At 33.8% G+C, this 14,809-nt stretch overlaps 3 protein-coding genes across 3 annotated transcripts in view; all 3 read right to left on the bottom strand.

Moving 5' to 3' along the window:
- LOC103312822 (uncharacterized protein) overlaps positions 1-231 on the bottom strand; it is a 43,065-nt gene extending 42,834 nt beyond the window's left edge. Inside the window, exon 1 of the mRNA XM_008194452.3 lies at positions 90-231. The gene's annotated coding sequence lies outside the window, so the exon portion shown is untranslated. The remainder of the gene's footprint in view (positions 1-89) is intronic.
- A 2,844-nt stretch (positions 232-3,075) lies between these two features.
- Positions 3,076-8,980, bottom strand: Naxd (NAD(P)HX dehydratase). The gene is made up of 3 exons (XM_969844.5): positions 8,709-8,980; positions 7,081-7,307; positions 3,076-3,639 (listed from the first exon to the last, which is right to left on the bottom strand). The coding sequence occupies exons 1-3, from the start codon at positions 8,929-8,931 to the stop codon at positions 3,100-3,102; spliced, it is 990 nt and encodes a 329-aa protein (XP_974937.3). The 5' UTR covers positions 8,932-8,980; the 3' UTR covers positions 3,076-3,099.
- Positions 8,981-9,049: 69 nt separating this feature from the next.
- Positions 9,050-12,288, bottom strand: LOC663798 (polypeptide GalNAc transferase 6-like). The gene is given in 10 exon segments (NM_001167785.1): positions 9,050-9,538; positions 9,589-9,843; positions 9,896-10,117; positions 10,158-10,386; positions 10,432-10,609; positions 10,659-10,847; positions 10,895-11,061; positions 11,790-11,934; positions 11,992-12,064; positions 12,121-12,288. Coding segments are annotated over 10 exon segments (1,776 nt in total). The 5' UTR covers positions 12,265-12,288; the 3' UTR covers positions 9,050-9,364.
- Positions 12,289-14,809: the final 2,521 nt, after the last annotated feature.

Raw genomic sequence — 14,809 nt, 5'->3', positions numbered from 1 at the left:
TAATCAGTTGTGCAAATAGCAAGTAATAAATTGTACTATTTCAGATAAATTGCAATTGAAAAAAATCAATCAGTTTGAAAGCAACTTACATGAGGAGGAAGGTTGGAAAGTCCCGCACTCGATGCGAATACAACTCAAGTCGCGTAAAACTTCCGTAAAACAGCCAGCGTCACATCAACACTTGTCCCGACAACAATATCAACCAAACTCCCGCCAAAGTCCGATAAAATGTGCTTTTATCCCTCCTTCTCTGTAAAGCTCAAGCGCAAGTTCAAAACGCGACAGAGACTCCGACATCGACGCAACACACCGGATAGTACTTAAGCTTTCCAAGAGATAAAAACGCTTTAGTGCTTTTGTCAGTTTTGTTTCCTCTGAAACATTGATTTGGCATTAACAGGAAAGGCTTTACTAACAATACTTCGGACGGCAAACAAGCAAAGGATTTACGAATGGAAGAGGTCTTCGTAATGCCGGCAAGCCGCAATTAATCACGATTTTTTTCCATATCGGACGGATTTTGCCTTTTCCCCAGCGGGTTTTTGCCACGTCCTGCCACAAATTTCGTTATCTGAATCGGGTTCTTGCGCTCTCATCATCCGTCTTCTTAAGGATGAAAAATTTAATTCTAATTTATACGAAATGCACCGCGACACTTTATTTTAAACCCGTTCATTCATCATCTGCATCATTTTTCAACAATTTATTACACAAAAATTGAACGTGAATTACACCCCCAGCAGCTAATAAATTTTAAACCTATTCCACTGCAGTATGCAATAATCATGCTCGTAATAATTATCAAAAAATCGATGAAATATTAAATGTGGTTGAAAATAGATTCACCATTGCATTAGTGCTTCAAGTGCTGTCGGTTTTGCATAATTTTGCGAGTTTAAGTCTGAAAACACAACTGCACTATTATGAAATGTTTTTTTATTCAAATTTTTACCGATACTATTATTTCAGCTGCTTCAAATTAATATTGTGGCTGGATAAACCGACGAAAAGTATGTGAATTATTTCATAATGAACAATCAATAGCTTATCTAACTGAAACATTGTGTAGCTTGCGAGCTTATTAGTGCCATTATTTACCTTGAGGGTAAAATACACAAATCTTGTTATTTCGCTATTAAATAAACCTTTAGAGATTGCAGATTCTACGATCAGCAAGAGAAACTTGGCTGTTATTAACGACTGTGGGCTCAATTAATTAACAAGTAATACACCAACTGGTACTAATTGTCATTTGATGCTTTCTCACGGCCAAAGTCTAGACTTAGAGCCATTTTTTTTATTTTGATGCAAAAGTCGAATTATTCAAAAGTGTAAACTAGAGAAGAAAATTAAAGAAAGTAGCCATGTATTCAAATCATCAAATTCTTTATGGTTTCATCTTTACATTTCACAAGTTTTTAATTTAAGTGTTTGAGACAAAAGCTATAGCCTTCAAATTAAGTTTGAAAATAAATCAGTGTGAACATCATTGAATAAAAGACATTAAGAAAGTTAAAAAAAATAACATTAAAAAGAAAAGCAAAATAGCTCTAAATAAAAATTGCGAAATCCAAGTTTTGATTAATAAACCTTTTAATATTTTTAATGAATTGATTTTAAACATTGGGAATTATTTTAGAAAAATTCTGAAAAAATTAACATACGTAGAGAAAAAAATACAGCATTTAATGAGAAAAGCTAAGTACTGTGTGAATGTTAGTTTTTAAGATACAGTAAAAAATACTTTTAGCAGACTCACCCTGTATTGCAGTTTGGTTGAAAGTCAGTTTTATTATTGTAGTTGTTTAAAAATCTTTGTTTCTGGTCCGTTAACAACCAGTAATTTTTTTTTCTTTGTTTAGACATTTTTTTCTTCCACATAGAATGTCTGAGACTGTTTGAGTGTTTTTTTATTTTTTATTTTGTACACATTAAATTGCTTAATTTTTAGAACCCCACGACAGTGCAACAACTCATTTGCATTTTTTTGAGTAAAATGTAGCACAATTTGAAAGTTTCTGATGGGTTTTCTTAGTTCAAAGTGTGTCGCTAGGATTTAGATTAACACAGAATTCTTTTCTTATATAGAAACTCTCAATTTGTTCCTTATTTTGCACTCCAAAAAAATCAAATGCTTTGTTGCAATTCCACTATGAACTGAAATAAAATATTGTTGTCAGAATAATGACTGTCTCGTTATTAATAATAAATTTCTACTTTTCACAAACAATTGTCATGTGTCCTATCGAAAGACGTCATTCTAATCTGATTATCTTAATCACTAACTAACTAAAAACGTTGTAATTTTTTGAAGGGGTGAACAAACTAGAGAAGACTATCCAATTTGTGTATTGTTAGTGGTAGTTTACAGGCGCGTAAAATCATGTGAAACACCCTGTACGACTAGATTATTTTCAAGTGTGAATAATAGTTCATTTTCCACTCAATGTTCCTAAAGATTATTGTTACTCAAATACTGAACAAAAAATATTTCTGTAGCTCCATTATCAACTAAGTATATCCAAATCTAAATAAATATTTTTATTTTATTTGATTATGTTCCACTATACGTTATAAAACCTAACTGATTGTTGTGTGGTAAAATTACAAGAAGTTCCAAACCTCAATCCTTTACAAAAAGCTATTCTGAAGAAAAATTAGACTCGTAAAATAAGCTTTAAAAATAAAAAAAATCTTATAAGCCCTTTTGACAATTATTCATTCTTTGCTTATGTTGTATTCCTTGATTATTTTAAATTTTATTAAAATGTTTTTTCAGCTATGTAAATTTGGGGTAAAGAAAAACAACAAAAACAACCAAATTTCTGACTTTCTTAAACTTGAAAGACGGTGAGTTGTTTTGTCTTGGACCAACTTTTCCAAACTACGACCCAACTGTTGAAAGCGATTATTTGCGAGATAATTGCAATACATTTCCTCTTATTCATTCGTGTTTCAGCGTCATGAATTCGTTAGCGTGCTCCTCGAGCCGCCACTTGACACCTCTGGATCCTAGTGGAGGAAAGGAAAGATTTATAAAAGGAAAGTAGGATAACTCATGAATGAAAAAACCCCTCTCTATCAAAGATTTATTTTGAATTATCTCCTTTCAAAAAGCTCATCAAAAACGGGATGAATCTCGTGGATCATGTCGCTACAAGTCATACTCCTGCCATATTTGGCGAAAGCTCTCGCATTACAAGCCCTCGCTAGTTTACAAGCAGCGAATGCGGCAATCAGGGGGCGATTGTCGCAAGGTTTCAGCTGCTCCAAAGCCCAAGCCAGGAAGGTGCTCACAGCCCCCGAAAGCAGGTCGCCTTGGCCCCCACAGCGGCGCCCGGAGCCTCCCCCAACGACCCTGACAAGCGCCTCCCTGTTAAAAATTTCATCGTCGTGTCCTTTGCATAAAATCGTAATATTTTTTGCTAATGCAAGGAAATTCCCGGATTGTTCTTTTTTATTCCCTTCGCCATTAGACCCGATTAGTCTTGTAAATTCCATGACGTTGGGGGTGAGAATTACAGGGGAGGGATACTCGCGGAGAACATCTGGGTTTATCGAGACGTAGTAGAGACCATCGGCGTCTATCACTAAAGGCTTTTTGCGAACTTTGCACATCTCGACCACCTCGTCGATGACCTGCGAACGTTTTTTTCCGTTATTGCGCTGTTTATTCTTTAACAATGTAGAGAGATGAAAGAAAAATCAATCGGGGCGCTTTGCTCCTAAGACATTCCATTAAACTAAGTTTAGAAGTAAAGCACTTAAGTTCGTGTTGTAAACTTTTTAAAATTATTTGATGGCAGGAAGAGCATTTTTTCAACTCCAAATTAAGAACGTCCTTCTTTATTATTATCAAGGAAGGAATTAACGCAAAATTCGAGATAATCGCTGCGGATCAATAGCTCACCGTGAGGAATGTTCTCGTTTGTTTTTGGACCTGTCGAAGAAACGGGAAAAGTAATTCGGAGAGTGAAGAGGGATCTGAATTTAATTTGCCGGCGAAATCGTCAATAAACTGGGTCACTGGCACACATACGGGTAATTGAATTACAAGCAAGCCATTTTAATTTCTCAAAACTCGGGAACGTTCAAGACAAACATAATATTTACGTAACATTTTGATCCTCCAATCTAAGCGCTTTTGCGTAATTTGTGGCAGTTATATAATCCCACTTAAAAAGAAATTTCAGTTTATGAACTCCGCCTCAGTCGGTGAAAGGGCACACCAAAGCAACTTTATCAAAGATAAAATGATAGGTAATTGAAGCGACTTGTGGAAACTCTTAAGTGGGTAACTCAACAGGGAGTAATCGCTACAATAGAAGCACGTTTCTGGCTGGATTACTAATGATGAAGCCCGTCTAATAAATGCTAAAGTTAATTGAATGACCATTCATAATGAATTCTCTCCATACCGTCACGAATCTGAAGCAACTCTAACTTGTAAAAAAAATTTCATGCATAAATTGAAAGTATATTTTTACTGGACATATCTCAAAAACTAATAACAATTTAGCCTTTGCTATTTTCCTCATACATGCGAATTTTTACAGAATCTTTCTACAACTCCTTCTAATCAAAATTATCTAATTTATTAATTAAGTAGCTCTGCCTGCAACTTCATTTGCCTGAGGTTTAGATTTAATATCTTCTAAACACTGTAAAATATCGAAACAAATCATCACAAAAATTTAAGTTAAAATTTCTTTTTTAATCCCTAAAATTTTCACTGAAATCCGTTAATTCGTTTCAGTGCCTATTCGAAGACACAGAAAAAATCAAATATTTTAAAACCACAAAGTATTAGTATCATTATTATTATTATTATTTATTATTATTGTTATTATTATTATTATTATTATTATTATTATTATTATTATTATTATTATTATTATTATTATTATTATTATTATTATTATTATTATTATTATTATTATTATTATTATTATTATTATTATTAGATTATTAAGTCACCGCGCACAAAAAACATTATTATGTATTTTTTGTACTTCCGTGACTAAATTGATAATTTAGTACCTGTTTACATCAGGAACTAAAGTGGGTCATTTATTCCATAGGAAATAAATGAACTCTCTGAGGAGTTCAGTCCATATTTACACATTTACACTTTAGGGTGGATTTTACAATTGTTAGATAAACCCCCGATAAGTTATTCGTAGTATCATTACTATAGTTATAATAGTTACAACAATGTATTTTTCAAAATTTATCTCCAGTCCCTGTAGACAAAAACTAAAGTATCTATTATAGTCTCGGAAATGCAAAAAACTAATAATTTTGAAGTGCAAAAAATAGCGTATATACCTCGGAACCAAAGTGTCTAAATCCCTTGAGTGCCCTCGAGTCAACAAGTGCTGCACTTAAGACCGTCTATATACAAGGTGTATCAGAAATACGTGGATTAATTTTAACAGATAACAGAACAAATAAAACATATTTTCTATTTATAATGGTTCAATAAAAAAATCGCAAATTTACTTAAAATATGGAAAAAGATAACATATTGAAACGTGTACCCACCTATGGGTACAAAAATAAAAGAGCCGAACTATTTTCGTTGCGATTTGTTGTTATGATTACAAAGTAATTATTAAACACTGACCGGCTGGATTGCACAAAAGAAAGAAGAAAAACAGTGAAAATTATAAATAAGAATTTTGCAAAACGTTATATAGAAAAGTTGTTTAATTTCATGAGTTTTATTATGTGGTAAAATTAACACACATATTTCTGATAAATCCTGTATAATATACTATTTGTCCTAAAACAAACGATGATTTAATGTTGTTTTTGCAAAAAATACGTGAAAAATCGACGTTAAAATAGTTAATGAAATAAAAATTAAATATTTAAACAAACGTAATTTAAGCATGGCTTGTTTTAGAATAACGACAATAGAAATCATGAAATTTTAATTAACTAAAATTATCGTATTTGTAATTTTTCAATAATAAACTAATGGAATTTTTTTTAGTTTATTTTTAATTAATCATTATTTGTTATAAAATATTGCAGAAAACATTTGAAAGAATTCACATGCATAGAAAAAAATATAAGGTATCTCAGAGCAAACTCTGATTTAGTAGATATTCTAAAATATTATTGACTCACCGTGCTTAAAATTATTTCACTAGACATAAGTTTAACCAACAGATAATTTTAGATTAAAGATAATTCGATAAATAAAAATGAACGTATCTACGAATTATATTATTTATTGTGGTCTAACTATATTTAACAATTTAATTAAATCAATTATAATCATGTAGTTCGAAAATTATAATTAAGCAGATACCAAAACCTATCACGATTAAGTTCAACACGTAGTTATGAATAATCAAAGTTCTAATTTAACCTTATCGGTGTTACAAATCCTTGGGGCCACGTTAAACACTTGTGATGTATGTTACGCACCCTTAATTGTATAATAAAATTAGAGATTTTAGCGCCCAGATTTTGTCACGCATTGTTCGCGTTATAATTTTGAATCCTCAAACACATAAATATTCGAATAAAGACTAAGATCTCCACAGAGAAATAAAGCAACCTGAAGGGTAATAAATTTTAATTTCATTTCATTACAAACGCCCAAAAAATTATTACTCTGGGGCATTTATTGTACATAAAATAACAATTTATACTCACCTACGTGTGCACACGTATTGCGTGTTATATCGTAATTTATAATAATTTGGATTTTCAAAAAAAATAAATCGGAATGTGTGAAATGCAAAATTTTGCCGCAACCATTCTATACTTTCGCTCGATATGGACAAATATTCTTCCAAATTGGATGAGAAACAAACGAGCAAATACGTATACAAGATCGGAATATATTCCGAAATTGCAGACGTATAAAAAGTTCGAAGTCTCCTAGGAATCACTACACCTAAAAAATATCTCGCTCGAGATGATTTTCCTCAGTGTGGTCTAAGAAGTTCCATTACGCGATTCAAAAGCCCCAAAAAAAATCTCTTTCATCCGCCCGACGCCACATATTACCAAAAGAAATAAATTTGTTTCCACTCAATAAATCTAATCAACAGTGATAAAAACCTTAAATGTGGAGGCTTCTCGGCCCAAGCCAGGCCCTATGAGCACCACATGCAGCCGATCCAGCCAGGGCTCGATCTGGGCAGCGGCCCCAGGGGCGTCCAGCAGTGGGTGGACGATGAGCTCCGGACTGTACGATTTTATAACAGGTGCTGCTTCCCTCGCACAGAAAACGTGGCTCAAATCGGCCCCAACTTTCAGCGAAGCAATTGCAGCAAAATACGGTGCACCTGTGGAATTATTTCGCACAAAGTTACTCGAGACGAGACTAATTGCGGATGTAAAACAGTGATAAATTATTTTTAAAGTTGGAGCTTTCGAACGAGCTGTGATGATTTATTCATGGAAATAACAAAAGTTAGTTCAAAAATAAATCAATTTCCAAGTATTAATATTGAGAGAAGGGATGCGAGATAACGACAGCTTATGAAAAATTCCAGCAAACAAAACGATTTCATCGATTTCAATTTTGAAAATGCAACGACCGGTTTGGAAACATTGCATTATGTCTACGTTCTATTAATCTGTACTTCCTGTCCCATTCTCTGTCAAGTTTAATTCGAGTTTGTCGCACATTACGCTCGAAATCAGTGATCTTGCAAAATTCCAATTACTCGGACTCAATCAATATTTATTTAAATATTTAATTTAACTTTGGGAACAAAAACTTGCAATATTTTACGCTGTGATTAAACGGTCTAGACGCTGCCTCTTGGCAAAAACACTGACAGGTTGATTTAAACGGAATAAAACAAATTTGAATTATCTGAATGAGTTAACAAAAAGATTTGTTTGAAGAAATTAATTTCCTCATAAATAAATAGAAATTTTCCACGTTTGTAAATTTTGTGTTCAGAGGAACGCTTTATGAGCAGCTTTAATAAATATTTGAGTCGCGAAATGATGAAATAAAATTTTCTTTTGAGAAGCATCAAAGCGTGTCCCTTTCATGTACTTTTTTCGTCTCAAATATTTAGCTCCGGTTGCAAAAATGCAACACCGTATGCAGATTTATCTAATACGTTGAAAAACAGCAGGTTATTATGACGCCTTCACATTTTTTTGACGAATCTAATTAGGTGAATAGATGGAAAAAGCAATGAAAGCGCTGAATTATTTCTCACAATGCTCCTCTCATTGTGCAGAACTGCATTAAGGAATAATGGATTGTAAGCTAAACAAATAGATTTTTTTATGGAGCCATAAACAAAGAAGTCCAAATGAATGTCATTTTATTTGTTTAGTCCTCCCAACTCGAAAGCTATAAAACTAATAGTGCTTTCGCAAGCACCTGAAATTTTATTCTCAGGTCATTTGTTGACTAAACTCACTTAATAAAAAAATTATTAAAAATAAGAAAATAAAATAATAAAATTAATAATAAAAACGGTTTACAGAACATTTTAATTTTAATTTGAGATCAACTTGATATTTGTTAATGCATTTTAAATAGCAACTTAATGTCGAATTAGTTTACTTTTTAATTACATTTTTAAATCGCTCTCTGAAACCTGACCCCCACGGTTTTAATTATAAATTATAAGAATAAGCTACTTGAACTTAAAAAATATAAAATGTAGATGGCGCTTTCAGCCAAGGTGCGCCATCTATTGCATGAATACCAAACTTACCGGTATATTCCAAGCTTCCGCCAAAAACACCGATACGACCAGCCTGGCCCTTGTGTTTATCGTTGGTGAGAGGTGGAGCCAGCTGTTTAGTCAAGGCAATAATGCTGTTTTCATCCATTTTGACACAGTTTGAGTAGTTTTTTACAAGAAAACGGCTTGATTTTAGCTTGAAAACACTTTGTAGGCAAGTATTGATCATCAAAGCCGGTCTTGGTAATGACATTTCATTGCAATGACTTGACACCACTCACTTTACAAATTTGCAGGAACCTGCATTAGCGGTTTCCGTCAATATGATAGCTTGTTTGATTTTTGAGTTTTTTGGGAAAATAAAACGAGCGTGTTCATTGTGGATATTTTTATTAAATACGTATCGGATTTGACAATAATCCTACAAAGAATTCCGCCTATAAAAGGTATCAAATTTAAATAATCCATTTACAACTTCAAAATATGGCAACAATTTTATTCTAAAAATAAACGCTAAATATCACAGCAGCGTCAGGGAAAAACATTGATAAACAATTAGAGTCCTCGAATTCGAAATGCACCGTAAGGACATGTATACCTACATTAAATTACGTAAAATAATCACTTTTTAGCACATTTTAAAAGGTGTAGGTAAACACTGATAATACTTTACATTAAGTACGTCGCTAGAAGCGAACACCGACATTCTCCCAATCGGCGATCATGGTCAAATTAACATTTTCGAACCTCCATTTTTGAGTTTTGGATTGGTCGTCACACTTCGTGACGTAGAGGCGACGTTGGCCGGGATCGCAATCCAAACACCTTGGATTACCCCCATGCAAAAACCACTGTTTCTCCTAAGACAAAAACATAATTCCCTGGTCAAAATCAAAAGCAAAATACTTACAACATCGTATCTCCAATACTGATTCCCTTGAGATCCGTGACAGGGGTACAAGACAATATCCGCCTTATCGTTAGGATCTGAAACATCCAGACACAAAGTTTTGCCCTTTACTCGCAAATCCTTGTGCCAGGTCAAGGCGAAGTTTTGTTCGCCGTTTTTGTTCGTCCCTTTGACGCATTCAGCTAAGCCTATAACCTGGTCACGGTCCTTATGGCCCGAGTCAACGCATAACTCAGGAGCTGCTAAGTTTCGTATCTGGAAGTATTTCGCACTAAGAAAAAAATCACAAAATAAGGGATGGTTTTACTTCTCCGACTCCAAAATCTCCAGGTTCAATCGGGGGATACTTCAGAGGTAGATCAAAGGCCACTTTCTCCATAAACCACTTGAATGGCTTACAGTGTAACTTCTCTCTTAAGGCTTTTTGTTTTGTCAAATCCCCGGGATCTATATCTCGATAGTGAGGGCGACGTTTGTACAAATATTCGGCGTATTCGTCCATCCAGACCTCAGCAACTCTTCTATAATTCTAACCCAGAAATATGGTCAAATTCCACAAAACAACTCACCCTCCCAACAAAATCGCCTTTGCCCGGATTTGGAAACGGGGCATATTTCCTATAGATATGTCCAACCCTTGAACAGGGAGCATCGACCATTAAGCCTCCACACTGCCATATTTTAAAACTCAATTCGTACTGTTCACCCCCCCAAATATCCAACCCTTCGTCATAACCCCCCAACTCCCAGAAAAATTTCCTACTGATGGCAAACAAACCTCCAGCCATGACTGGACTCCTAAAACCACCAATGAAAAACAAGACAACACAAAAAACTTATTACTTGAAAGGTTCAGTCGGATGCTCCAAATCCTCAGGCAACAATGGAAGACGTTTGTAGAAAAACTCCCAGTCGAAAGCCCCCCTTGCCCCTTCATCTTGCGCCCGATATTCAAATGTCTCATACTGAATAACGTCAATAAATGGGCAAACGCAAGTCTTGTAGTCTTGCGCGATTGGTTCTATTAACACAACTGTGTATTTAAAAAATAATTAAAACAAATAACCAACCTAGAAGAGGCGGTAGCCAATTAACATTAGCTTCAGTATGTGAATCCAAAAAAATTAAAACATCGGCTGTTGCTACTCTAGCTCCTGCAAGGCGGGCACGTATCAAACCGCTTCTTTCCGGCAAGTGAATTGCCCGAACTTTTGTTAAATTAGCGGCGAGGTAATCGTCGAGAGGTTTTTTGCTAAATTCTAAAATTTGTATTTGAAGCGGACCGCAGACTGAACAGTAGGTATACCTTTAGTGCTACAGTCATCCACTAGGATAACTTCTTTGAGCAAATGTGGAGGTGATCGGTTTACTACACTGGCAGCTGTTCGGAGCAGAGTTGTCCAGTGCTCATTATGAAAGGGGACTACGACGCTAACAGTTGGCAGATCTTTGAGATATTTTTTTGATTTACATCTAAAAAGTTTTCCAATCAGTCACTGCATATACCGGTTAAAATATACAGCCGACTCTGTTTTATACTTTTGGAAAGAGTTTCCAAGCTACTAGACTTGAAAGAATGGGAGATCTCAATTGTGGTCAAAGTAATAACAATCGATCAGTATTTTTTGAACATGAACATAATTAGGCATTAAATATTTTTGTCTACAAAGCTATGTATTATTATTAGCTATGTAGTACTCCTCCGTCAAAACTACCAACACCTATTCTTAGGTGGTTGGATGTTTACGGGAGACAATCTCACAGTGGATTAATTTACTTTGGACAAATTTGTATGTATCCGAACGAATAAAAAAAAATGCGGAAAATTTCGCATCAGCTTTCAATATCAATTTATATCGTTCAAGGTCTTGCAATAACTGCTCCCAAAGGTATACAACTTTCACTAATTGAAAATTGACAAAAAACCAAATTCCTCAATAGACAATTGAAGTGAAAGTGAGTTTGGTCTCATTCAGTATTGCGACTATGATTTAATTCATTCAACAAGTAAAGCAAATAACTTTAAAAGTGGAACAAAACTGCTCTAAATATGCGCATTTGCAAAAACTTGTTATTCTTATGAACCATTCCAGCGTGCTAGAATGAAGTTATTATGCAAAATCACAACCTTGATTTATATAGCATTTTATGGAAATTGTCTTTTGTAATTTTTTCCTGTAATAAAAATATGATTTAAGTACCCTGGATGACGTATATCAGGCACAGCTCTATCAATTGCGATTTGATCACTTAAGGCAGCATTAAATCCATTAACTTTGTATAACTTTTCATAATTATCTGATTCGGCTGCAGTTAAAAATGCAGGTTTGCCTTGTTCCCCAGTACCTAGACAAAAAACATTGGTTTTATTTTACAGAATCGTATTCATAAAACAAGACCCACCTCTCCTCAATGAATCCCTTTTTATAGCATCATAATCATGCCAATCAATCTTTTCATTACTAATGATCCTCACCTAAAGATATGGCAAATAAACGGATTTTATTAATGAAAAGGTAAAAAGTCACTCACCTCGCTTGGTTCTAAAGGCAAACCTCGTTCATGGCTTTCAAACGTCGATCGAATTTTAAAAATCCTGAATAGCAAAACCGTGAAAACAACGGTCGTTCCTGAAAGCAAGAGAAACTTGAACACCGTCTTCAGATTACGTTTCATTTTATCGACGTTGGCATGTTTCTGTGATTATTTTGCGGATTCTGCACTGATAAGAAAGATAAACGGTTTAAGAATAGTGATACTGAAACAGGTAAAGGTGAGGTCTGAACGGTAACATAACCTCACTCGTGCACGAACTGACGGCTACTGTCAACCGGTTCACCTTCGAAAGTAAACAAAAACAACGGCAAATGCTTCGATTGTTGCAAATTGCAATTATTGCAACAAAGGAAAAGGAAATAAGAGAAGATTACAAAGACCACCAACACGTTTCGACGGAATCAAATTGTGCAATGGAGCGTTATTCGCAGAAATTTGCCCGTATTGCTTCATAATGATAGTATATCTATACCTGCAACAGATTAATTTATTTCCTGCTGTGTGTAATTATTTAAAACAGGCCTTAGATATAAGGCACTCCGCCCAAATCGAATTATTACCAAAGTATTAGTTTATTAGAAATTTTATATGTCTTAGGGCCGGTTTATAGAAAGCTTTGCTAAAATTTAATTCGTTGTTAAAAGTTAACAACGCGAATGGACCAATCAACTTTGTTCAATGTGGTCACGTGATCAGTTAATCACGCATTTAATTGCAGATTAACTTAATGACGCTTCTATAAACCGACCCTTAGTTATTAATGATCTAAGTACAAATATCTAATAATATAATATACCAATAAAAAATCCTGTATATTTTGAAAACGGCTAACTTTAGGTACAAGACAAACTGATGAAAATCCCCTTTAAATCTAAAAACGCAATAAAAAACAAATCTTTCCATTTAAAATAAAAAAGTTGAGAACGGCTTCCGGTATAACCGGAAGTGCCGCCATCTTGAAAGCATTTTCATTTATCAGGACCCAACGAGTTATGGATGTTCACCACTATTCAGAAAAATATCATTATAAGAACTTTCAATAGTTCTAATGTAGGGTTTAGATGGAACAGGCTGTATTATGGAGTTAATTTTAAGTTTAGAGATAACGTTTAAATCACCAAATTAATTGATTTTTACTTTTGTAAAACAACTTATATAATATATTTTTTATTATTATTTTGATTTTAAGTCGTTTTCTTGGAACCGGACGGAATAGTTTCGCCGTAATCGGCGTGTGAAAAGTTTTAAACTTGCAGGACTTTTTTCGCTCTTTTCTTCTCAAAAACTATGAAAGACTATTAGGACAAATATCGAAAAAAAGATCCGAATGCGCTTTACTAAATTATCTAGTTACAGAAGCGTCTTTATTTGTTAATTTTTATTTATTTGTTTAGGCGAATTTGACGGCTAATTTTACGTATTATTATAATATTCTTTGATATTTGAATTTTTGTAATTTCTAGCCTAAATTTATGGTTGTCATTTCATAGGACTGTTTAGTTTTTCACTAAAAAAAATCATAATCCGCCACCTTAAAATCCTCTAGACCCGATTTTAAAAACCTTTCCCTCAGTAATTATTCGTGGCAAAGCAATTTAATATTTTTAGCGTATTTCATTGTATCGTACGTCTAGAAACCATACCAACTGTTTTTGTAGACAAACTAAAATTGGTTACTATTTTTACTTTTTTTGAAAATTGAAATGAACCCAATAACGGTATATCCAGTCCAAAAAATTTATTAAAGATTTCAATTTTTGTGAAAATTTTGGACGATTTTTAACTTTTTTAATAATTGCTAAGCGTAGGAATTAGATTCGAGCATACATTTTACGAGATTACATTTTTCAAGGATATCTAAAGCCGTTAAATTGCAGGAGATTAGGTTTATCTTTCGTAAAAGTGTTCCACCGGATTCAGATTTGTCGCATAAATCCAATATCCAGTAAAATTACCACAGGCGTGGTGGTCTATTAGTTCTAGTCTTAAAACATTTTTTCTTTATTAAAGAATGTTAAAATGTGCGTCCTGAAATTCGCCATTATTTACACATTTTTACGAGTTTATTTACACAAAAACAGACACTTTGTTTTAGTGGAGTTAACCGAGAGTTATTTATTAAAAAGAAATAAACAGAGTTTCACATGGAGTGCAAAATGTACTCGCATTCAAGAACATAGAAATAATTTATGACAAATGGGGCTGGGATGAATCTCTACTGTCGTACCTATACGATCTATTTTGAGTGTAATTTATTTATAGAGTCGTGCATTTAGAATTTAAAAATATTTTATTTTTCATTCATGTCTACATACGAGTATAATCGCAACACATGTGGAAACGTTTCACGGCTTCACATTACGTTGGAGGAAGAAACAAGAAAATTAATTACCTAATTACCCAACTTTTTAACAATTACGAAAAGTAAACACACATTTTACTCTGGTACTAGATACGAGTACGTGATTAATAAATAGTTGAAATTGCAACAGCCAAATTCCAACCAACGGATATTCTTTCATTATTTCCGTTTGCCGGTCACACAGTTTTTTAAATTAAATAAGAAATAATCACTTTCAAGGTTGATCGCAAGAGAAAATTACACACATATTATAATGCGGTCGAATGACCGCATTACAATGTTTTAGGTGTTCCCTTGATAAAT

This window comes from Tribolium castaneum, chromosome 9 (genome assembly GCF_031307605.1).
Source record: "Tribolium castaneum strain GA2 chromosome 9, icTriCast1.1, whole genome shotgun sequence".
Lineage (NCBI taxonomy): Eukaryota > Metazoa > Arthropoda > Insecta > Coleoptera > Tenebrionidae > Tribolium > Tribolium castaneum.
This window is presented reverse-complemented; position numbering and strand designations above follow the sequence as displayed.